Genomic DNA, 26,646 nt, shown 5'->3' on the forward strand with positions numbered 1-26,646 from the left:
CCATGGCCTCACTCTCCCTACCTTTGTAACCTCCTTCAGTCCTACAAGCCTTCAAGATCTCTGCACTCAGCCAATTCTGGCATCTTGCATATCCATGATTTTAATCACCCCACCATAGACAGCTATGCATTCAGCTACCTAGGCCTTCTTCAACTCTCTACCTCTCTCTCCTCCTTTAAGATGCTCCTTAAAACCTACCTCTTAGGTTAAGCTATTGGTCATCTGTCCTGATATCTCCTTCTGTGGCTAGCTGTCAACATTTTTATTGATAATGCTCTTGTTGGGCATTCTGGGACATTTTGCTGCATTAAAGGCACTATATAAATTCAAGTTGTTGTTCTGTCAGAGTGGAAATGCCAGAAGTGCCCCATAAAAATAAATCGCATTGCCAGAAACCCCTTAAGGAGTTCAGAAAATTCCACAGCCACGATAATTGCTTTGAAATGATCCAAGCAGCAAAGAAAATGTGTAATACAAAGCAAAATGTCTCTCAAAGCTTTGTAACATTTCACCTGAGAGCAATTGATCTTTGGATATGGCTGCAGCTTGACCTATACCACCCCATCTCCCACAATCAGTTTGTGGTGATCAGGAACTAGCGGTAGGAATGCATGCAGAAATGAAAATGTCATCTGACCCTGATTTGCATATATTCATTCCGTTCCTGTCGTTTCTTCTTTGAGCACTGGCGGCCTAAACTGAAGTCCACCCTAAAATCGGAACAGGCAGATTTCCAGTATTAAGTCAGCAGATCTGTGTTCCACTTGAATGTGAGCCCATTACCAACCTGTTTAAAGGAATGAAAGACATGCATTTCCCAACCCCCTTGGACTTTTGGGTACCTACTCAAACCCTCAGTATTTCAATGACCTCTAACAAAATCCAAACTCTCTGTTATCCTGTATAACAATCGTATGGAAAATTACCTGTGAAAATAAGCATATTTTCTGGTGCATAATATGACACTGACAAATGGCTGTTGCAAACTGACTTTTTGGGCTATATTAATTACTCTTATTTTTCAGTTGAAAAACCTACAATTGAAATTGAGCAATCATGGCCAATGTATAATAACATATCTCATCAGTATTTATCTGGTTGACCTTACATATGTATCATATGTCACCACATTCCCTACCCATAATATTAGTCCAATAATTTGTTTTGATTTTGCCAGTTTGAGCAGCTGAATGCTAAGTATAATTACCTGGGGTGGTCCTATCAATAACAACCGCCGCTGATGGAAATTTCCAGAACTTCCTTCACTTTTATTGCTAAAGTCTGCATGATGTGGCCTTGGAATTGTCCATTTTCTGTAGTAACGTGACTGCTCTTCACTGCTCAAGTCCTTGTGAAACAGTGATCTGAGTGAGCTTGTCCAAGTCATATCAGCATGGGGCAACAAACTGGCAGAGCACAAATGTTCATTTTTTGCTGAGCCAAGAAGATGATACACTGGCTTTGATAAAATTACAGTTCTTGGAAAAATGAGATGTGGGGTCCTGAAGTCTTTGTTGACTAGGATAGATTGACGAGAATTCCCAGAGGATGAAGATGATTTTGAGTCTGTGCTGCTTGCAGTTTCCTTCCCTTCTGAGTCACATTCCTGTTTGCAGCCCTCGCTACCTACACTGGTTGAGGTGTGTGCTGAAGTGCCTTCATCACTTGAATTGTTCACAATATTCTGACAGCTAAGGGATGAAACAGGCCTCTGTGATGAGTCCAGAGCACTGGACGAGTTCACCCCATTCTCTGCTATGGAACCTATTTGAAGGCAAACCAAATTTAATGTTAAAGATTGATATCATTTCATGAAACTGCTGCATCAAGCTTTGTACGAATATTTAGTGTTCTTCAGGAGATGGGGGTGCTTTGCAAGCACACAATGTATTTCTCCACACCTTTCCCAATTATCTCTGCATCTTAATCTTGTCTTATAAAAAATGTTTATATAATGTAGTGCATAAACAAAATAAAATGGACATTAGGTCAAAGATAATGATTTCAGGAGTGGTGATTCAAAAGCTCGGCCAGAGCTGTGTTTTAAGGAGGATCTTCAAGGAGGGGTGGGAAGTGGAAAAGTTTAAGGAGCATCGAGCCAAGGCGACTGAAGGCATGGCAACAAACAGACGAACGGAGAGTTTGGATGGGGGCAATGGCTGGTGGAGTTTACAAAGATGGGTATGGTCGAAATCATGAAGGAATTTGAACACAAGGATGAGAATTCTAAATTTGTGATTCTAGGAGACTGGGAGTCAAAGTAATGCAGCAAGGGCAGGGATAAGTGAGCCGGACTTGATGTGGGAGGAGAAGTTGGAATAGTTGAGTCTGGAGTCACAAATGCATGGATGAGGCTTTCAGTGGCAGATCCACAAAGGTAGGGACAGAGGCTCGCGATGTTACAGAGTCAGAAGTAGGTGGACTTAGTGATGGCGAGCATAAGGGGTCAGTGGCTTGAGTCACAATCCCAAACTGGATGGTGAGGTTGCGAACATTCTGATTCAGCTGTAGTCAGTTGCTGGGAAGGAGATGTGATCAGTGGCAAGGATGCGGAGTTTGTGATGGACGCCAAAGAGAATGGATTTAGTTCTCCCAATGTTTAACTGGAGGAATTTGCAGCTTAACCAAGACTGCATGTCGGACAACATAGAACTGAGGAGGAATTGGAACAGATGGTGGAAAGGTAGAACCAAATGTTATCAGCATACATATGGAAGCTAACCCCATGTCTGTGGATGATGTCGCCAAGAGGCAGCATCAAGATGAGGAAGAGGAGGGGGCTACAGGTAATAGCATACAGGAAGGATAAAAAGCCATTGTTGGAGATGTTCTGGCTACGATTGGAGAGGTAAGAGTGGAACTAATTGAGGTTGAATCCCGCTGAGCCACACAATGGAGGAGAGTTGTTGAAGAAGGGCGGAGAAAGTTAATCATGTCAAAGGTTGCAGAGAGGTTGAGGAGGATAATAAAAGATAATGCATCATAGTCAGTCATTTGTGATTTTGGTTAGGGCTATTTTGATGCTGTGGCAGGTGCAGAACTCTGATTAGACATATTCAATCAGGGAAGTGTGGGAAAGACGGACACATATTTGGAAGACATCAACATTTTAAAGAACTTTGGAGAGGAAAAGTAAGTTAATGATAAGGTGGTAGTTTTCAAGAACAGAGGGTGCAGGCTCGACTGTTCCAGGAGATCATGATGAGAAAGGGAAGGGCACAATCTCCAAGAAGAGGGAACCATTTAGAATGCCAGCTAGCATGGGGATTAGGAAGGGAAGTTGGGTGACCAGCAAATTAGTAGGAATGCAGTCAAAGGAGCAGAAGGTGGGCCTCTGTCTCATAGACAAGATCGGAAAGGTTATGAGGAGAGGTGAGAGAGAAATTAAGATAGATACAGAGATTTTAGGTTCAGGTCTACAGGAGCAGGGGGAGTCTAGGGAAATCAGCTGAATCTTAGTGACAAAGATATGCAAGAGGTCTTTGCTCAGGTGAGGATGGAGAGGACGAGCAGAGGAGGAGGTAGTGAAGAAAGCAGCCTTCCTTCAATCCCAGCTCTCCTGTTTTTCTTTTCATCTCCCTATGATGTTGGAAAGTTTTACTTATCAATTCATTAAGAAGCAAATGTCTATTTGGTTTAACAAACTTGGAATTGAAACAGCTTACATTTTGAGTAATCTCAGGTTCCTTCTCCCTTAGCTTCCAATCGTTCTCTGTTACCCTCAGCTTGTCTTATTTTTATGGTCTCTTGTTGTTTTCCTTTCTTTTAAACTCTTCCCCACTACTGTAGGTTACGTATATCATCTTTTTCATTTTATTGTGTATTCTTTCATCTTTCTTTTCCCGCACTTCCCCTGCTCTCAGTCTTTTCTTCCCCGGTCAGATCATTAACACCTTGATTTCAGTCTCTTTCCTACCTTTTTCACCATTGTCACTAGATCGCTTCCTGTTATCTATTATTTTTCTCCATCTCTCTGACCATCTCTCAGCTACCACTATAATAGCTTCAGACTTTCCTGAATCCTGTGTATCCTTCCCAGACATTCCTAATTTGGGTTTTCTATATAAAGAAAGATCCGTAGAAAAACAGGATGACTGATAAAAGCATTCAACCAAGAGAAATAAATGTTAAGAAAGTGCATGAACAATAAAAGTTGGCAAAATGCATCGAAATGTGGACGCTGACAATCCACGGGAACACAACCCTATCTACTTGGCCAAACCTGAAGAATCTGCAGGGACGCTAATCACTGAGCATACTAACCTGAGGTTCCCGTGACTGCACTGCTGTTACTTTGTGGCCTCTCCAGATCAATTTGTAATTCATCAGATTCATTCTCACTGATAAGAACTTTTTCCTGCTCCTTTTCAATTTGCTCCAGAACTGCCATGGTTTCTCTGACAGCACTCTTAGAAACATAGCCACAGGCGAGGCCAATCTCTTGCTCGAGGGTTGTGCGTGTGAGGTAGCTGGAGTCAATTAACCTAAGGTCACAGTATTTCATGGACCTTAATAAAAAGATTGAAATAAGTTACAAATTGTCAAATGAAACAAAAAAAAACTTTAATGTCCTACATTGTTAGAGTCCATTTTTTTGAGGTTCTACATTAGCATAACATGTCCTCTTGAGGGTCTACAATACATGACATCTACGGCCCTGAACCAGGAGAATAATTCAGCTTGGTCTAGTGACGTACGCTGTGAAGTGCCTGTGTTTGTCTGCCTGTGTGTGGACAGACGCTGAGTGAAAGTAGGGTTTGGCTTAGCTATAATGTCCTCCATGGAAAAATAGTCTGCCAACAGTCACTGCTGAGACTGGTCAACTGTGGGAGGTACCTGAATGCTGCAAACATCAGAGGAACTATATCCCAGTAACACTTAGTACCTTCAAAAGAAGAGGAGATAGCAAGGGAAGAGAAATTAAAGAAGAAAAAAGTTAGTTGACATTTCCCCAATGTTTCTGTCAATCTTCCATCAAAGAGGCCAAGGAAGGAGAATTTTAACCCAATATTGTTTAATGAATTGATGAAGGTAATTCAGGGCAGGCTTTTGGGTCGGGACCCCGACATTGGGGTCAAATGGGCGGCCTGACACCACACTGTGGCCGAGATTTTATCTGGGTGACGAGGGTCTCAACCGCCAGCTAAAACCCTGGCGAGAGCTCCACGTCACCTCCTCTGGGGAAGGCCCACCAAATCAAGTGCCAATGAGGCACTTAAGTGGCCTTCCCCAGGATCAAGGACCCTGGTGACAGAAGTCCCACCCTCTGAGAGCTGTTGGCCGATCAGAGGCCAGCAGCTCTTCAACACAACAGTGCTACCACAGAGGCAGTGGCTGCTGCCGGTACTGGACTCACCAGTGGCGCTGGACCCAAGTCACAGGTAAGTCAGGGCAGGAGGGGTTTCGCGGGATGGGGGTTGCGGGGGAAGTGGGGGTGTAGGGGGGGTCAGCAGCAATGATAGGGGGTTGGCTCTCAGTGGGCCCCCCCTTACCTCTGCCTGGTCCCTCATTTAGGCACTGTGCTTTTTATGAGGCACCACCCGCAAACCTCCCTCCCTGGAGCCTGCAAAGAACTTGCATGGGTTTTGCTTGGCATGCTCCCCATGTGGTGACAGGCTCGCCCACTGTTGGGCTAATTCCAATGGCGGCGGGTTGAGGTCCATAACTGGGAATTAATTGCTCACTTAAGGGCCTCAATTGGCATCAGGGCGAAAGGCCATTCACAGGCCTTCCCGTCCCAGACTTAATTTGAATGGAGGCGGGAAGGAGGCTGAGTCCCCCCCACCGCCACCACCCCATGCCACCCGATTATATGCTCTCCCCGCTTCCAAAGTCGCCAGCCACTGGGGGAGTGGTAATGTCACTGAACTAGTAATCCAGAGGTCCAGGCTAATGCCCTCAGGACATTTTCAAATCCCACCATTGCAGCTGGTGGAATCTGAATTTTAGCCAGTCTCAGTAATCGGACCATGAAATGATCATTGATTGTCGTAAAAACCCATCTGGTTCACGAATGTCCTTTAAGGAAGGAAATCTGGTGTCCTTACATTGTCTGACCTACATGTGACTCCAGACCCACAGCAATGTGTTTGACTCTTAATTGCCCTCTGAATGGCTGAGAAATCCACTCAGCTGTCAAGGGCAATTAGGGATGGGCAATAAATGCTGGCCTTGCCAGCACCGTCCACATCCCATAAAATAATTTTTTAAAATTCCTCTCTGTGTGGAGAAGTGTCACCCAGCAGTGATTTTCAGTGAACTGGCCCAGTAGTGGCCACAGGATGCACTTGCTGTCCAATTAAAGATGGCGGGCAGGCTCTCTAAGCTGGAGGGCCAATAGTTGGCCCTTTAGCTCAGAAGAAGCTCCAGCCTGCTGTTGCAGGTAAGAGACAGAGAGAGGGCACTTCCATCTTGAGGCATCCTCTCAGCAACTTTTAACATTTTTAAATTAAAAAATGGCCACAGCTGCTGGGGCACCATAATGGAGGGAGTACTCCTCTACAGGGCAACTTGTGGCCGCAGGTAGGCAGAAAGGGCCTCACAGCCTGCCTGGAGCACTGCCTCTCCTGGTCTACCGCTGGAAGCCGCCTCCAGGCTGCTGACCTAGTTCCTGACACTGCGGGGGATTCACAGGCTGACAGAAAATTGGTGGTGCTGGCAAACCAGCTCGGCAGGCGGCGGCACAAATTTTCGTGCTCACCCACCTCTGTACTCATCCCCATATGGGGGTAAAAGTTCTGTCCTTAGAGTCCAGATTACAAAGATAAACTATGAGACTGGACTATTTTGAATCCCTCAACCATATTATTGTTTTACTATTTACTAAAAGGTATCCTGTATCGCTTTTTTAACTGTACCAGAATTCAAATGGAACACATAGTAAAATATTCTAATACATAACAGTTATGAGACAATCATTAAAGTTTGGGCTATGTTAAAAGTTTAGCTTCGTTAAAAAAAAGTCTTACCTTGGGAATGATTCCCCAAGTGGATCTTTGCCAGTTAAGATGACAATACATGGTAGACCTTCCAGATCCTGATAGGTGCGTGGGCTCCATTCCTCCTGTTCACACCCTCTCCATACCTACAAGTCAAGACAATTGGAAATTCAGGAGAAACCTCTTTACTCAAAGAGTAGTTAGAATGTGGAACTTGCTACCACAAGTAGTAGTTGAGGTGAATAACACAGATGCAATTAAGGTGGAAGCTAGGTAAACGTATGAAAGAAAATGAAATAGAAGTATATGTTCATGGGCGTAGAGGGACAAGGGTGGGAGGAGGCTCATGTGAAGCATAAACACTGGCATGGTGGGTTGAATGGCCTGTTGCTGTGCTGTAAACACTATGTACGATGGTTTGAAGTAAATACATGAGCTTAATAATTAAAAATAAAATTTCCCCACCTCTCCTGTTAGCTCCACGTGTTTAAGCACCAAGTGGTGCAGCACTGAGCATACTGACAATTCACACTAAAGGTCTGCAAAGGAAACGTGACCTGAGCCCGAATGCCGGACCCGGAACTCCGACCCGACCCGAACCGAACCGGACACATGTCGTTGGGACCCGTTGGGGTCGGGTCGGGTAGCAGACCTTTACATCAGTACATGGAATTTAATATGTACATGTATGAAGTACTATATAAATCAAGAACATGGGCAATACAGATACTCCCTGAATGGCTAGCTACTACATGTCAAAATAGCTGAAGGTGAAGTTGAAGTTGAAAGTTCCTATGGGTCCTAGTACAGCCAATACCGAACATGTCCAACTACTGCAGAGTACCGAAGCATGCAATGAGTATGGATGCTCTGCAGGTTTTCAAATGGGAGCTGGACAAGTACCTGAAGCAGGAGATCATCGCAGGTTTCAGAGGGTTAGTTGCAGGTAACTGGGTATAATGAGTTTCAAGAGTTAACACGGGCTCTTGATACTTAATTGATTGCTTCGGGGACCAGAGAGGAACAGATGATGCAAAGTCATATTTATGTGCGGTCACCTCCTTGGGGAGGTTCAGTGGATTAAGTAGAGTCTGCGATAGGATAATTTATATACAGTTTGCAGAAGGAATGTTGATTTCTCACTCAATGCTAGCACCGCAGCCTCACAGCTCCAGCGACCCGGGTTCAGTTCTGGGTACAGCCTGTGCGGAGTCTGCAAGTTCTCCCTATGACTGTGTGGGTTTACTCCCACATGCCACAGACTTGCGGGTTGATAGGTAAATTGGCCATTGTAAAAATTGCCCCTAGTGTAGGTAGGTGGTAGGAGAATTGAGGGAATCTGAGAGGGGAAAAATGGGATTAATATAGGATTAGTATAAATCGGTGGTTGATGGTCGCCGCAGACTCGGTGGGCCGAAGGGCCTGTTTTGGTGTTGTATCACTCTCTGACTCTATATGTTCTTATCAGTGCACCTACATTTGTACAGTACTAGAAAGTTTGTTTTCTTTCCTCCTTCAGAACTTCTTTATAAAATGTTCCTACCTTCATTCGTGTAACAAAGTGCTTGGCGACAGTGAGCTCCGTGGCAGGGTTGCCTAGAAGTACTTCAAACCGATATTGCAGACCAAGCTTATCTCGAACATCCTGAAGTCGCTCCTTGGCAAGCATCGCTAGCTGCACTGATGGAACTCGTATCAAAAGCATATGTCCACGACCAATCTTATCTTTCCCAGGACAGCTGATCAAATCATCCATAATACTCAGAGTCTCAGGAGTAGTGTGCTCTCTCAGCAAATTCATTGATGTCACAGCCATCATGGCTTCAGCATACTGCTGAATTAGCAGGTAGCATCGGATCACCATGCTGTGTAATCTGGGATACCTGAAAAGAGAAAGGGCATCAAAATTCTCATTAATCTAATTCAGCAACCTTAAGATTAGTCTAATTTACACTCAATCATGCAGGGAATCATCTTTATAAGGATTAACTATCAGAATTCATACTTAGCAAAAAAAAGTTTGCAAAACCTATTTGAACATTACAATAGTGTTATTTCATTCCACTTTCTGGAAAAAGTATATGCTGGAGTTGGGCCTTTTAGGATTTTAGCATAGAAATTCCAGTATATATGCTAGATTATTTTTCCCTGCTATATTAAAGTACATTGTTGTGGGATGATTTGAGAGCACTGCATTAGATCAACACAAAAAAGGCCATTTTCTGACCTTGCACTGCAACCAGAGAGCCTTGCCTGCGAGAGCACACATTGGAAATCCAAGCCTACCTGCCCCTTATTCTGAGACTGTGTCCCCTGGTTCTAGACTCACCAGCCAGAGGAAACATCCTATCCACATCTACCCTGTCACACCCTGTAAGAATTTTGTAAGTTTCAATGAGACCACCTCTCATTCTTCGAAACTCTAGAGAATACAGGCCCAGTTTGTGCAATCTCTCCTCATAAGACAATCCCACCATCCAATCGATTAATCTGGTGAACCTCCATTGCACTCCCTCTATGGCAAGTAAATCCTTCCCTACATAAGGAGACCAACACTGTACACAATACTCCAGGTGCGCTCACACTATTGCTCTATACAATTACAGCAAGACATCTTTATTCCTGGACTCAAATCCCCTTGCAATGAAGGCCAACTAAGAATTTGCCTTCCTAATTGCTTGCTGCACCAGCATACTAGCTTTAAGTGACTCATGAACAAGGACACCCAGGTCCCTTTGGACATCAACACTTCTCAACCTCTCACCATTTAAGAAATACTCTACTTTTCTGTTTTTTCTACCAAAGTGGATCACTTCACACTTATTCACATTATATTTCATCTGCCTTGTTCTTGCCCATTCACTTAGCCTGTCCAAATTCCGCTTGAAGCTTCCTTGCATTCTCCTCACAACTTACATTCCCACCTAGTTTTGTCTCACCAGTAAATTTGGAAATATTACATTTGTTCCCACATCCAAATCATTTATATAGATTTTGAGCAGCTGTGGCCACTGATCCTTGCGGTACTCCACTAGTAACAGCCTACCGTCCTGAGAATGACCCATTTATTCCTACTCACTGCTTTCTGTCTGTTAACCAATTCTCAATCCATAGCAGTATATTATCCCCAATCCATGTGCTCTAATTCTGTTTACTAACCTTATCAAAAGCCTTCTAAAAATCCAAATACACCACATCCACTGGTTCTCCTTTATCTACGCTACAAGTAACACCCTCCAAAAACTCCAACAGATTTGTCAAACATCATTTCCCTTTCATAAATCCATGTGGACACTGCACAATCATATCATTATTTTCCAAGTGTCCAGTTATTAGATTAGATTAGATTAGAGATACAGCACTGAAACAGGCCCTTCGGCCCACCGAGTCTGTGCCGACCATCAACCACCCATTTATACTAATCCTACACTAATCCCATATTCCTACCAAACATCCCCACCTGTCCTACCACCTACCTATCTCACTTTTATAATAGATTCTAACATTTTCCTGATGACTGACGTCAAACTAACAAGTCTGTAGTTCTTGGTTTTCTCTCTCGCTCCCTTCTTAAATAGTGGGGTTACATTTGCTACTTTCCAGTCTGCAGAAACCCTTCCAGAATCTATAGAACTTTGAAAAATAACCACCAATGCATTCACTATCTCTTTTGCCACCTCCTTCAATACTCTGGGATGTAGCTTATCTGGTCCAGGGGATTTATCAACTTGCAATCCAATTAATTTTTGGAGTACTACCTCTTTATTGATACTAATTTCTATCAGTTCCTCATTTTTACAAGTCCCTTGGTTCCCTAGTATTTCTGGGAGATTTTCTGTGTCTTCCTCTGTGAAGACACATAGAAAGTAATTGTTTAGTCTCTCTGCCATTTTCTTATTCTCCACCACAAACTCTCCTGTCTCCGCCTGCAATGGACCCACATTCGTCATTGGGGGGCAGCCGCCCTGGCTATGCTAATGAGCCGCCACGCTTGTAATTGTGGCGACTCCGTGACATGCGCCCCGTGTGTGCTGGCCACCATGTTTTTTACCCACTGCCTATTTCGGTGGCAGGCTTTCAAAATGCAGCCCACCATGTTTTCTTTTAGATTAGAGATACAGCACTGAAACAGGCCCTTCGGCCCACCGAGTCTGTGCCGACCATCAACCACCCATTTATACTAATCCTACACTAATCCCATATTCCTACCAAACATCCCCACCTGTCCCTATATTTTCCTACCACCTACCTATACTAGTGGCAATTTATAATGGCCAATTTACCTATCAACCTGCAAGTCTTTTGGCTTGTGGGAGGAAACCGGAGCACCCGGAGAAAACCCACGCAGACACAGGGAGAACTTGCAAACTCCACACAGGCAGTACCCAGAATCGAGCCCGGGTCCCTGGAGCTGTGAGGCTGCAGTGCTAACCACTGCGCCACTGTGCCGCCCCTACATGTTCAAACATGAAAAGCAGTAAATATTCTAATACATGTAGATGTAGGATTTACAGAAGCAAAAAATAACTGTTCTAGCCTGATAATTAAAAGCATTGGCCAAGAATTGCCTCAGAGCTGCTACTGCTCCATTGCTGCAACTTTGCAGGAAGTCCAGCAGAAACCATGTTTATGCCAGAAGTACGGTAATATCTCTAAGAAAACTCCTGGCCATTATTTAATCACAGTTGTCATTTTTTTTTAAAGTCTTAAGATGTGAGCGACAGCAGTAAGGCAGCATTTCCTGCCCTGAAGGCATTAAGAGGCAACCATGTAATGTGAAACAGGGATCACATTGTAGGCCAGGCCAGGTAGGGTTGGTAGATTCCTTTCCCTGATGTTGGTGAACCAGTAGGGCTTTTAATGACAATCTGGCGGCTTTCTTGGCCATTTTCCTCCTGGTGTTAGCCCACAAATTACTAGTTTTATCGAACTCAATTTTAGAACTTGCCATGGTGGGATTCAAACACACAACCTGTAGGTTGCTTGCCCAGTGCCCTAACTGCTTGGCTAACATATCCACACAATTAAGGAGTAAGATAGAAATTGCCTTTATACCAAGCGAGACCTATGATAACACTGGAGATTCCCAGTGCACATGTTTTGTTATTACCTGCAACTGGAAGGTAAACCTGCTGAGATTTGCAAAGGCCACTGGCCTGGAAAAAACATTTTAAACAGCTTTCCCTAATGTTTGACTTTAGCAAACCCTGACAGGTTCACCTTCAGTTTGCAGCTGGCTTTCTAAGACCAATTATTCAGGAATGAACAATGCTAGCACAGTTCTCAAATAGCATAATAGTAGTTTTTTTTAAACTAATGAGTGCAAAGACATTGAGCATTACAGGTCTGCTGCATGTTGAAATGAGTAAACTGTTTGATTCTGCCTTGCTGAACACACAATCTGAGGCAGGTCAAGTGGAGACTGCGGTATCCGTCTGCAGGGAAGAGGGAAAATCTTAAATCTTGGATGGCACCCAGTAACTCCTGATAGCCAGCTGGCAATAGCCAGGGACCAGGCTGTGCATCCACTTTGTCATCAGTAGAGGGAACAAGAACTAGCAGACCGAAAGACAGAGAATAATTAATAACAAAATAAAATACCATTGAAAAAATACTATTTACCTTTCCATCAAAGTATTCACCATTCTTTCAAAAGCCTCATCACATCTCAGGATAGGGCTTGTGATTCCCCATTGTAAAGACTTGCTGTAATCAGACAAACCAAAATATACCATCTCCTCATTGCTGATCTCCTCCTGACAGAAACGTGAAGGAGAAATACAACAGAATTAGAGACTGTGTGACAGATTTTACCAACAGTTTGCTCTAAGCCATACAATCCAAACAGAAGTTTTTAATACTGGAAAACTGAAAAATTAACTCCCACCCCTCAAAGTGTAGAAGCTACTTTTAAAAACAACCTCTGAAAATTCCATAGCTCACAAGTGAAGTGAGAGTGTTGGCAATACAGAAATAATGGCAGAGAAGGTTTTGACATTTTCAATAAACTGTTCAATTGTAATGAAAACACAAACTTGTAAATATTAGAAATGGAAATCAATACATCCGGCAGAAAGTTACTTTTTGGACTTTGCTTCTTTAAGCATAAATTAACCTTGGAGAGCACTACTACAGCTAGTATTATATTAACTGCCTTTGTGGTTTTAATGGTGTTCCTGGCATCAGAAACTTGGCAAGAGTTTTTGCCATTATGCAAACAACACCGAAGATAGACAAGGAACAGTAAAATATTAAGAGTAAGGAGCCTGCTGTACTTGGTGGGTTTGAAAACTGTGCCTATTGATCTGCTGTGTTTGGGAACATGCATGTTAACATGTATAGTTAACAATATGAAAAGTTTAGAAAATAATTTAGAAATCAATTATAAGAAATCACATGACTAGTTGGTATAAAATATGGTGAGCATCTGACCATCTCTTACCCAGTCCAAAACTGAAGTAAGCAATTAAAAAACTACACATAAATGAAAAAAACAAATCCTGCAAATGGTCTGTTTACTCATGCACAAGTGTAAAACTTTTCAGTGACTGAACAAGAAATATTTTCAGATTTTGTTTATTTGAGTAATGGAGGTGAGGATCTCAAAAGTTCAGTGGGTAAATGCTTCAAGCTGGGTGGTATCGATACAAAAAACAAATGAACCAAGGTTCAATCCTCAGTCTGTGGTGAATGGTAAAAATTGACCCTGATTCCCTCTTCTGATCATTATCCGGTGACATGTTCGTTAAGTCTGTCTGGATGGCGGGTGAGGTCAGGATAAGGATCAGCTGTAATGGCCTCTGCAGTCAAATTGATTGTTGCACTTATTCTTTAAGCTGATTCATTAAAAGTGATTACATGTGGCAGCATATCCCAGCTTGAGTTTATGTTTGTCTATAGTACAACAATGACCAAATTTCAGAAGTCATTTGAGGCACTTTGGGACATTGAGGTAGTCAAAGCTATAAATATATAAAAAGTCAAAGGGTTCCTTTAAGTATATGTTCATGGATGGGCATCATCATTGAAAACACTACTCACATCTAATGGCAGAGAAGCAACATTACGCTGCAAACTACATATGGAATAAATGTAATTATACTGAAGGACAACAAGGGGTTAACTCCATGTTTAAGATTCTGCTGAAGTTACAAGGTTTCAGTTGAAACGGTCAGGTTAGCCCAGCTGTCATGCTAGGCCCCCACCTGCCAAGAATGAGGCACACTAATTTTGTCATGAACATTGATTTTTAACTGTTGCTGGAGCGACAAAATGACTTGTTAAACAGATCAGCCGTGGCTGGAAAAGACATTTGCATATTAACAGACAGTATTTGGAAGGACAAAAGCCCATTCCCTGACACATTCAACCCACAATGGATGTTGATCACTGGACAGTGAGGGTGGGGGAGCGCATTCCAGGGCCTGCTAGAGTGATGCAATCCACAGGGGCCAGAACTGGTTAGACCAGCTGGTCACATGACGAACTGGCTATTCCAGGGCTTTCTTTTGAACTGGCCACAGAGAGTTTGAACTTAGAAAGACTGTTTGCTCCTGGACTAAGAAGATCGCTCCTGTCTGCTCCCACCTCTTTCTCACAAGCCTCTGAATTCACTGAAGACACATGAACCCCAAGAGAGAAAAGTCTCCTACAATGAACAAGGCTTAAGAAGAATCACAGATGCCAGTCTTCAGCCAATTTGATTCACTCCACGTGATAACAAGAAATGACTGAAGGCACTGGATACTGCAAAGGCTATAGGCCCTGACAATATTCTGGCAATAGTACTGAAGATCTGTGCTCCAGAATTTGCTGCGTCCCTAACCAAGTTGTTCCAGCTATGACATTGGCATCTACCCAGCAATGTGGAAAATTGCCCAGGTATGTCCTGTACACAAAAAACAGGACAAATCCAACTCAGCCAATTATCGCCCCATCAGTCTACTCTCGATCATCAGTAAAGTGATAGAATTTGACGTCAACAGTGCCATCAAGCAGCACTTGCTTAGCAATAACCTGTTCAGTTTGGGTTCCGCCAGGGCCACTCAGCTCCTGACCTCATCACAGCCTTGGTTCAAACATGGACAAAAGGGCTGAACTCAAGAGGTGAGAGTGACTGCCCTTGACATCAAGGCAGCGTTAGACAGAGTATGGCAAACAATGAGCCCAAGCAAAACTGGAGTCAATGGGAATCAGGGGAAAACTCTCATGGAGTCATACCTAGTGCTAAGGAAGATGTTTGAGATTGTTGGAGGTCAATCATCTCAGCTCCAGGACATCACTGCAGGAGTTCCTCAGGGTAGTGTCCTAGGCCCAACCATCTTCAGCTGCTTCATCAATGACCTTCCTTCAATCATAAGGTCAGAAATGGGGATATCTGCTGATGATTTGCACAATGTTCAGCACCATTTGCGACTCCGCAGATACTGAAGCAATCGTGTAGAAACGCAGCAAGATCAGGACAATATCCAGACTTGGGCTGATAAGTGGCAAGTAACATTTGCGCCACACAAGTGCCAGGCAATGACTACCTCAAACAAGAGAGAATCTAACCATCTCCCCATGACATTCAAAGGCATTACCATCGCTGAATCCCCTACTATCAACATCCTGGGGGGTTACCATTGACCAGAAACTGAACTGGAGTAGCCATATAAATACCGTGGCTACAAGAGCAGGTCAGAGGCTATGAATCCTGTGGCAAGTAACTCATCTCCTGACTCCCCAAAGCCTGTCCACCATCTACAAGGCACAAATCAGGAGTGTGATGGAATACTCTCCCACTTGCCTGGATGGGTGCAGCTCCAACAACACTCAAGAAGCTCAACACCATCCAGGACAAAGCAGCCCGCTTGATTGGCACCCCATCCACAAACATTTACTCACTCCAACACTAATGTACAGTGGCAGCAGTGTGTACCATATACAAGATGCACTGCAGGAACGCACCAAGGCTCCTTAGAGAGCACCTTCCAAGCCCGCGACCTCTACCAACTAGAAGGACAAGGGCAGCAGTTGCATGGGAACACCACCACCTACAAGTTCCCCTCCAAGCCACACACCATCCTGACTTGGAACTATATCGCCGTTCCTTCACTGTCGCTGGGTCAAAATCCTGGAACTCCCTTCCTAACAGCACTGTTGGTGTACCTACCCCACATGGACTGCAGTGGTTCAAGTAGATGGCTCACCACCACCTTCTCAAGGGCAATTAGGGGCAATAAATTCTGGCATAGCCAGCGACACCCACATCCCCTACGAATGAATAAAAAATGAGGATAAGATGGTTAAAATGCTGGCAGCAGCCATCCAATTTAACCAACAAAACCAAGGGGTGTTTCGGGAACAGGAACCACACCTCAGATCTGAAGGAGCCACACCCAGACTGAGTACTGTGCCCCCTCAGGTACGACCTGGGGGGTAGACCTATCATTGACCAGAAACTGAACTGGAGTAGCCATATAAATACCATGGCTACAAGAGCAGGTCAGAGGCTAGGAATCCTGTGGTGGGTAACTCATCTCCTGACTCCCCAAAGCCTGTGTGTAGATTTGAGCATTAGCCAGACAGATTTTAGAACTTTGCTTGATACGGCAGCCTGCAGGACAGTCGGCCAGGTGGAGGGGCCGTATCAATCACCATGGTCAAGTGGGGAGCCATATAGTTTAGAGGGCTTCACAGGAAGAACCAAGGTTTGGGCGGTATCCAAACCTTTAGAGGTCTGAATAGAACTCCTTAAGACCCATTAGAGGCTAATATTGATGAATGCCGCACAAATCGGACAGGGGGTCCTAGGGGCAGATTGGTTATGTGGCGATAACATTATTGAAGATTTGTGCAATATGTGTCTGTGGCAGGCAGGCAGACAGAAGAAACAGAAGAACTGATCGTGATACCAGGTGAAATGGGGTGTATCCAGAAGGCAGTTGGGAATTATGACATGGAACAGTTAATAGCGAATGTCCCGACTCCATATCAGTCCGTGTGGAAGGAACACCAAGGGAGTAGTGATGGCACATAAGAAACAGGGCCCAGTGGAATCAGAACCAGAACCCCTCCACTTGATGAGAACACAGATGAGTGATGTCATCTAAGGGCAGTGATAAAGGGGAAAGAGCAAGGAGAGAAGGTAGAAGGCCCTTACGGAGCCCAAGACATAACGGATGGGATGTTGTTTGAGGATAAGTGGGTAATGCCATTAGGCAGCAGGGAGGAATTTGCACAGCTAGTGCATGGGGACCGGGAGCGGGACACCCAGGGGTGGACAACACACTAAAGAGGGTTGTAGCTGTGTCTTGGTGGCCCGATATGAGAAGGGACATGAAGGAGTATGTTCACAATTGCTTTGTGCGCACAGTTAACAACCCAGACCCACAGAGAAGGAAGGCGTCAATGGGACACACCTGCAGAGTACAGTATTGTTTGGTATTAGTGGACAACTTCACCAAGTGGATGGAGGCCTTCCCATGTAAAGCAGCTACTGCCCTATTCACTGCTAAGACTCTGGTGAAGGAAGCGTTTTCTTGATAGGGCCTACCAGATAGAGTTGAGTCAGACCAAGGCCCCCATTTTACAGGGCATCAAAGGGAAGTGGCATGTGGCCAATAACCCACAGTCATCAGGATTTGTAGAGAGGATGAATAGAACTCTCAAGGAGAAACTGAGGAAGGACTTGGGGGAAGTAAACCAGAAGAAATGGGATAATGCCTTACCTCTCATACTGATGGGAGTACGGGCGGGAGTATCAAACCCACAGGGTATTCCCCACATGAATTAGTTACAGGTAGAGAAATGGGGATGATTATGCATTTGTTGGTCTCAGGGTGGATAGACAAGTTAGAGCGGGAAACCAATAGCGACAGGTACGTGCAGGAACTAGGGGAGAGACTGTATGAGATTCAGTTAAAGGCTGCTAAAAATATGGGAGGTAAACATAGAGAAAATAAGTTAAGGATGGAATTCACTGGGACTCAGGAATGGGATATTGGAGATCAAGTTATGGTTCGAAACTACGGCCGGGTAGGAATGTTTGAAGCCCTATACAAAGGACCATATAACATCATGGATAAGGCTAGTCCTATGGTGTATGCTGTACAGCTGCCCAAACGAGTAAAATGGTTCCACATTAATCAGTGTAAAAGCTTTGCAGCAGGAGCTGCATGGATTAAACAACTGAAAGCAACGGACACCCTCCTGAGCTTGGTACATAGGGAATGGTGGAATGAACCATTCATCTGGGATGATGATGGTGATGATGGTGGTCAGGATACAGGAGGAGTAAGACGGAGCCAAAGACAAAGGAGGCCCATCAACTCCCCTCCAGGACCAGCTGGGACCCCTCCTTGACCACCCTGGAGAGTGGACGGTTCACCCTGTAGGATCCCACTGCCCACACAGAATACGAAATGGCAGAACCAGCTGTAAAATCGATAGAATATGCTAACTTTTTGACTTGTGGCGGGAGAAAGACCGTCACAGAGCCAATTTGTATTGCGTTAGGTCTTGCAGATAACCCCATTGGATGGAGGAAGGTGAGGGCCCTCATAATCTGTATAGTTGCTTTCAGCCTGAACCAGACCCGGGGAAACGGGAGCCGAATATCGGGAGGATTGTAAGACCATGCAGACAATTAGAAGGGGATGGGGAGAGTCGGAGAGAACGAGAGGTTGCCACTCATCAGAAGAGTGATGTGGATTGGAGTGGTGGGAGTAACACGTTAACATGGGCAGGAGGTCACACCAAGGGATGTTGAAGTTTTCCATTTAGCTAGGGGTGACTTGAACTGTTTGGTTCCAGGACAAAATAAATTAAGGGCACACACGAACATAACAGTGGTAGAGGTGAGACTTGGGGTGCAGTTCTGTATTATGTGCCTTCAACCCAGGTTGAGGTTAGTGACTCTAACATGGGAATATGACAAGAGGGACATAAAAGGAGAATCTGATTGGGTACACTCCAAAGGTACCTCATGTTGGACTCAAACAAAGGGGGGGGCAGCGTGTGTATGCATGTGTTCCTGTCCGAGGGCAGTAGACTTGGGAGTCGTTGCCGGGGCTAAGGATGATATTGCCCAAGCAGCTCTCTAAGTCATCACTTCCTAGTAAGCCACCACCTCCTAGTCGCAATGAAAGTCAAGCGATGGGGTATCCTGGGCTAGAACCTGGGCCAAATAATGGTCTGGTACTAATACCGACGGGGAAGACGTTACACCACAATGTACACCATAAGGTGCTACTGGTGATATTGAACCTAACAAGTCTCGTGTTTCTGGAGTGGTGTGAGAAGTGAACAAAGGCTTTACGTGGGCATTTATTGGAGGGAGTTTGGAGCCGCACTCTGAGTACGGGGATGGGGGGACCCAGAAGCAAAACCAAGAGGAGGAGGAGCCTGGTAAATGATACTGCCACAATCTTTAATACTGTCACCTCTTTGGTTAATAGCTTAGATGGTCACATTAGATCAGGAAGTCAGGGGATTGAGAAGTCGGGTGAAGGAGATTGTGGAAGGAGCCACAGAAGTTCAGGGAGGGAATTAAACGAAACCCAGACTGCAATGATTCACTTACACAAGTTAGTGGGCCAGTTAGAAACTGAGGCAGTTAAAATAAATGAAATCATAAGGGAGAATAGGAACACCTCGGCAGGAGCTGCACAGAACGATGTGCAAGTCATGTAAGGCTCCTGGCTGATTGAGCAAGCCAGGGAGAATCTTCAACAGGTTAGGAAAGTGGAGGCATATTCGTGGCTAGGAGATGAGGACTTGCATGATTTGCACAAGTATTCGAACAATATCGCCATGTGCCAACTCAGAGGTTTAATACAGGTTTATCCTGTGCAAGAAAAGTGTGAAAGAATTAATTTGGCTATACTACCATTGTTTCTTTACTTCCCCCTGATGCAACACCACTACCACTCTATCGAATAGAGAATATAGGAGTGATCAGAGAGGATATGCTCATAAAATATCAAGATGTTACCACTATGTAGTTAATCTGGGAAATTATATGATGGGAGTTAGTTTGGAGGGATTCAAGGAATGAGACAGACGGATGGTATGTCCGTACCAAATAAGACAGTGTGGGCAAGCAACCTGTGGGCTTAATGTAACAAATGTGAACTGCACCATGGAAGCTGTGGGAGCATTGTTGGCAGGTACCCAAGTTGCCTATGTTGGGGAAGGGGAGTATTGTGTTACCACGTGAGAAAAGGAGTTTGTATAACCTCTCTTGCCCTATCAATCAAACAACATTCCATCTTACCCCAGAGAGATCAGTTCGACTAGAGGCGCAGGAACTGGTTAACATCTATCAACATAACGTAGCAGAGATAAAGGTGGAAGATGAATTACGGAGTCAGTTATGAAAGTATGTAGAAAGGTTCGGATATGATATACTCCCACTCCCCAAGCACCTTAAACACCTGCGCAAGGAAATAGACCATTCCAAACGGGTATATTATATATTGGAACAGCAAAATAGGTTAATCCAAAGAAAGGTGGAGGAGATCCCAGACCAGAGTTGGTGGGAAGCCTTTTGGAATTTCGGCACTGATATTCAGATCCATGCATGGATCCACATTGCTTTGTATGTTTTGGTTGTTGTGCAATCGATTATTGTATTGTATTTACTGTGTGATTTGAAGAGAAGATGTAGACGTAAGAAAGCCAGACATTCGTATGATTATATGCAATCGCAAAATGAAAGAGAAGGAATGTTGCAAAATGGGGTAACTGCTTAGAAATGTATGCATGTAACGTAGTTAGTTAAGGGGGGAGGAATTACTTACAGTCACCCATGGTTGGCAGAAGATACATGACAGAGTGATAATATCTCATTTAAAGATTAAAGGAGATATTAAAGGGAGGACTGAAGGACAACAAGGGCTTAACTCCATGTTTGAGACTTTGAAGTTACAAGGGGCTGAATTTTACGCCGCCCCAGTGGGTCAGATGGTGGGGTGGGGGCGGTGAAAAATTGAGCGGGAGGCTCCAGGAGGCCTTACCACCTCGCTCCCGCCTCCGGTCAACTTTACAACGGTTGGGCAGGTGGGGGGGGGGGTGTAGATGGATGGCCCACCCGCCTGAGGCCAATCAAGGCCCTTAAGTGGCCACTTAACAGTCACTTATGGACCCTCGCCCGCCTCCACGGGTATTGCCCCTCAAGCGGGTGGAAGTCCCACCTCAGGACAATTAAAGCCTGGGGACCCATAAAATGCGGGACAGATCCCTGGGCTAGGCGGAAGCGGGTTCGCCACCAACTATTATGTCGGTGGTGAATTCCCGTCCGCCTAAGGTAAAATCCAGCCCAAGGTTTCAGTGGAAACAGACAGTCAGATTAGCCCAGTCAAAAATCAAGGACGCAATAAGCATATCTGTCTTGCAACCACAATAGAAGAATGGATTAGCACCTGATGACTTTAAGAACCAGACAATGGAAGATGTGTAAATCTAAGGAGTGAAGAGGTGTGAAAGAGTGGCCTTCCTGAAATCGATTATCAGCACGATATGTCTTTCACAGATCTTTTTTTTAAAAAACAATATATCAAGAATGAGGACATAAGTTGCCAATCCGAACTAAAGATTTGGAGCATTGCCAAATTTGGAGACGAGTCAGCCCAGTCAGCAGCAAGAAATGTATAAATGTACACGGCGATCGGGGTATGTTACTGTTCCTGCAGGCAGTCAAAGAAGACAGGAGAGCTTGGTCAACTCCACTGAGGGACCTTTGAGCACCATCAGCAGACCAATCGAGGGGTGATTGTCAGTATTAAGTTTGGAAATTAAGTTAGGAATAGGGGGTTTAACCTATGTTGAGCCTCTAGCAGACAGGGTCCTGGGTCATATAACTGTAGTTGCAACTGTAACTTGTGATTGCCGAGTATAACCCTTCTCTACGGATTTTGGATAATTCAATAAAGCGATTGAGAGTTATCAGAAGAAACTTGTCTCGCTGGTTATTCTGTTCACGAACTCAAATATGTGGGCGGGGGGGGGGGGGGCGGTCTTCGAGTGGGGAAGAGAATCCCCTACAATACTGAGTGGGTCTGTAACAGCAATCTCTTATAAAATGCTACACCTACTTTCAAACTTCAAAAGCAAAGCAAAGAACAATATTCTTTTGGTGAACCATTGATATATTCATTTCACGTGTGTTAAACAAGGATTTTTTAAGTGCTTTCTTTGGAGTACGAATAAATAGTTTCTCAATCCAACCACACAGCATGTCATTCTGCTCCATGGAAAGGAATAACTAAGCCATGAGGCACATTCATTAACCTTTTGTGGTATTAATTTCTTTCAACTGAAGTTACTTGAGTTAAGTATTTTTCACGCCTCCATTAATAGTCATTGTCCTGAATTGTGCTTGTCTAAGAAAGAAGTGACAGCTGTGAAGAATGAAACCTTTTGCAATCTGATTTCTGTGCCAGTACTGAAGGCCTCTAAGTAAAGTAAAATGTCAGCTATGTTGTCCAATATGTACAGTATAAATTATCTCATCGAATGATAAACAGGCATGCCTGTCACTGCAATAATAACAAGAAATGATCAAAGGCAGAAATACGGAAAGCAGACACAGTAGCAGTCTGTAATCAACAGTTACAGACCAGAGTCTTTGCTGCCAATTCTGTCAAAGTTCATAAAAAGCAAAATGAATGAGATACTATTGAATTATCTTCATCATAACAATGTGGGCACCAATTTTGCATCAGAGCAAATTGGTTGATTTGTAACATCCAATCATGTGGTCCTGAAATGGCATAATGCTAATCCCCAATGCAATTTAAGAGTTCATGCCCTAAACAAAGGGTATGCACTCCCTGCCTCACTGAGACACTGGTCTCTTAAGGCAAGCTTAAAACAAATACTAGAAATACACTGTGGGCAGCACAGTTGTGCAGTGGTTAGCTCTGCAGCTTCACAGCTCCAGCAACCTGGGTTCAGTTCTGGGTACTGTCTGTGTGAGTTTGCAAGTTCTCCCTGTGATCGCGTGGGTTTCTGCCGGGTGCTCCGGTTTCCTCCCACAGCCAAAGACTTGCAGGTTGATAGGTAAATTGGCCATTGTAAATTGGCCCTAGTATAGGTAGGTGGTAGGAGAATTGAGGGAAGGTGGGAATGTAAGGGAATATGGGATTCATGTAGGATTAGTATAAATGGGTGGTTGTTGGTTGGCACAGACTTAGTGGGCCAAAGGGCCTGTTTCAGTGCTGTATCTCTCTATAAATCTGAAATAATAATGTGTCTTCACATTGTAACTTCTTTGCAAAAGACCCTCATGTTTGGCTCAAGACTTGTAGATACTATAAGGAAATACTAATGAAGGTGTGATTTGCACAAAGACAAGTCTCCTAATTGACAGGATAATGAATAAAGTAACTCAATATTTACTACTTTTTATGCCAGGCTTCCATGTTTATACCAGAATCTAAAAAGCTGTACACCAACATTTTTATCAAGCCAAACTGAGTGCATGTAATACTGGAAAGATTACACACATTTGTGTTGATGGAAATCTCTTCCAGATACATCATTAACAGGAATCCTATCACGAGTATGCAGAAGTTTGAACACAATTAAATAATTAATGAACTGGTGGTTTTCCATCACCTATTAGACAAAAGGAAGTCAGTGACTTGCTTCATTGATCCCAAGTAGAATTTTTTTCAAAAATTCAAGAAAGGGTAGGATAAAAACTGAGAGAGGGAGAGGTACTAAAAAGGCTGGCTATACTTAGGATAGGTAAGTCATCTGGTCCAGATGCCTTGCATAACAGGTTGCTAAAGGAAGTGGGGATGGAGATATCAGAAGGGCTTGCCATAATCCCCCAACCTTCCTTGGATACGGAGGAGGTGCCAGAGGATTGGAGAGTTGCAAATGTGACACTCTTATTCAATAAAGGGTGTAAGGACAGTTGTAGTAACTACAGGCCTGTTGGTTTAACATCAGTGGTGGGTAAGATTTTAGAAGCAATAATCAGGGAAAATATCAACGGACATAGGGAGGTTAGAGTTAATTAAGGATAGCCAGCATGGGTTTGTAAAAGGCAGATCATGCTTGATTAATCTAATTGAATTTTTAGATGAAGTAACAAAGAAGGTTGATGAAGGGAATGCGGTGGATGTCGTTTCTATGATTTTAAGAAAGCATTTGATAAGGTACCACATAAAAGGCTGGTTAACAAAATTGAGGCTAATGGAATAGGAGGGTCAGCATCCAATTGGATAAAAAAAATTGCTTAAGGACAGAAAACAGCAAGTCATAGTAAATTGTTGCTTTTCAGGCTGGAGGATGGTAGACAGTGGTATTCGCCAAGGGTCAGTGCTGGGACCACTGCTTTTTTTGCTATATATAAATGACCTGGATATTGGAATACAGAGTAGAATCTCATAATTTGTTGACGACATCAAATTTGGAGGTGTGGCAAACAGTGGGGATGATACGAACCGCCTGCAACAGGACATAGTTAGGATAGCAGAATGGGCAGAGAGGTGGCAGATGGATTTTAATACTGACAAGTGTGAGGCGATGCAATTTGGCAGAAGGAATAGGGAGAGGCAATAAGGCAATATATACTTAAAGGCACAGTTCTAAAGAGCAGGAACAAAGAGACCTGAGGGTGCATGTGCATTGATCTTTGAAGGTGGCAGGACATATTGAGAGAGTGGCTAGTAAAGCATATGGGATCTTGGGGTTCATAAATAGAGGCATTGAGTACAAAAGCAGGGAAGTTATGCTGAACCTTTATAAAGCTCTGGTTAGGCCCCAGCTGGAGTATTGTGTCCAGTTCTGGTCACCACACTTCGGAAGGATGTGAGGGTCCTTGAGAGGGTGCAGAGGAGATTTACTGGAATGATTCCAGGGATGGAGGATTTTAGTTACAAGATTAGGGTGGAAAAGCTGGGTTTGTTCTCCTTGGAACAAAGGAGATTGAGGGCAGATTTAATAGAAGTGTATAAGATTATGACAGGCTTAGATAAGTTAGACAAGGGAAAACTGTTCCCATTAACAAATGGTACAAGGACTAGGAGACACCGATTGAAGGTTTTGGGCAAAAGATGCAGGGGGAATAAGAGGAAACATGTTTTTACGCAAAGGGTGGTAATGACCTGGAACTCGCTGCCCATAAGTGTGGAGGAAGTGGAGATGATCAATGGCTTCAAGAGGAAGTTGAAAGTCTACCTGAGAGAAATAGACTTGTTGGGCTATGGGGTTTGAGTTGCAGAGTGGGGCTGACAGCACAGCTCTGGGGAGAGCTGGCATGGACTCGATGGGCTGAATGGCCTCCTTCTGTGCCATAATGGCTCTATGACTAAGTCATCCTATACTCCCAGCAACCACTGAGGTCAATTTCTCGAGAAATCTAGTTTTGTTACAGTTGACTCTTGCTGTAGCATGTTGCCACCAAAGATACCAAAGATTCCTGCATATTTTGCTGGACAAAACTCTTAAGTGATAGAGAATATCTAAACAACTTAATTACTGCAGAAGCTATGATATCTTTCAGCAAAATTGTCACTGACAGATGCAGAATACTGACATTTTTGCTACCCAGATAAAGAAAAATATGTTAAACAGATTAAATTGTGCCGTAACCTATTTCAAACACTCAGATGCAACTCTAGTATCAAAAGCTTTTGCCAGGATGAGAATGGACTAACTGACATTTACCTCAGCTGGAGCCAACAAATTAACTCTTTTCTACATGTTTAATTTATTAAGTAATATTTCATGTCACCAGCATGATTTTGACACAGCCTGTTTCAAGATTATAAAGGGACAGAATTTCTGATAAGGTTCTCCCGATCACTCACTGTAACTTTGGCAGAAGTCACACAGAAACGGCACCAAGGGCTATTTATGCCATTTCATGGTATGAATGTATGTCAACCTTCACCTAATTGATGCCGTGACATCGGGAGAACCCCTGTGGAATTCCATTTGAAAATAGTTAACCTTGAAAAACACCACTGCCATTAGCTGATTGTTAATTGTTAGGAGAGAAAATCACTCTTCATAGTTCAAAAATAGGGCCTACTTTGATGTATGTCACTCTTAAAAGTAAACACAGCCCCATATCGTTCAATGAATTTGCAATCCCAATCCCTCATGTTGATAGTAGATGCCACTCTTGAGCATTTCCCCAACGTTGTCAGCTCTATATTAGGATAGCCTGAACATATTTGTACAGCAAACTTAAATTGCTTCAGATATGGCAAATGCATGTTGTTATACAGCAAAAAACAGTTAGAGAAGAATTATTTAATGTGAACTTACAGGACTGCTGGGCAGTATCCAGTGCACTTCATTGCAGGAGCTTACACGGGACTGCTGTGTCTGTAGAGTGAAAGGAAAGGAGCTGACCTGCAACATAAGTAGGTTGCATGCCTCAAGTGCCTCGCGCGAATTAACAAACTTATCCGACAGACCTTGGCTGGATTCCCCAAGTGTTGCAGAGCCTGAAACAAGACTAAGGGAACATAAGACTCAATCAAAACTGCTTGAAAAGGTTTCATTTACAGTTAGATAAGACAGAAGGAAAGAACTTGCATTTATGTAGCACATTTTACAACTGCAGGACATCCCAAAGCGCTTCACAGTCAATGGAGTACTTTTGAAGTGTAGTCACTGTTGTAATGTAGGCAAACATGACAGCCAATTTGAATACAGCAAGGTTGGTTCAGAAATTAATGTACACTATTTTCCAGGGTTTTAT

The 26,646-nt window shown here is 43.7% G+C and overlaps 1 protein-coding gene across 4 annotated transcripts in view; it reads right to left on the reverse strand.

Annotated features, from left to right (window-relative positions):
* Positions 1 to 26,646, reverse strand: part of greb1l (GREB1 like retinoic acid receptor coactivator) — a 405,959-nt gene that overhangs the window by 65,574 nt on the left and 313,739 nt on the right. For all 4 annotated transcript variants that reach the window (XM_068031722.1, XM_068031724.1, XM_068031723.1 and 1 more), the window contains 6 exons: positions 26,208 to 26,400; positions 12,561 to 12,694; positions 8,482 to 8,821; positions 6,969 to 7,084; positions 4,264 to 4,508; positions 1,208 to 1,764 (listed from right to left, as the gene is read on the reverse strand). In XM_068031722.1, coding sequence (XP_067887823.1) covers positions 1,208 to 1,764; positions 4,264 to 4,508; positions 6,969 to 7,084; positions 8,482 to 8,821; positions 12,561 to 12,694; positions 26,208 to 26,400 — 1,585 coding nt within the window. The remainder of the gene's footprint in view (positions 1 to 1,207; positions 1,765 to 4,263; positions 4,509 to 6,968; positions 7,085 to 8,481; positions 8,822 to 12,560; positions 12,695 to 26,207; positions 26,401 to 26,646) is intronic.

Source organism: Heterodontus francisci, chromosome 5, assembly GCF_036365525.1.
Source record: "Heterodontus francisci isolate sHetFra1 chromosome 5, sHetFra1.hap1, whole genome shotgun sequence".
NCBI classification, from domain to species: Eukaryota; Metazoa; Chordata; class Chondrichthyes; order Heterodontiformes; family Heterodontidae; genus Heterodontus; species Heterodontus francisci.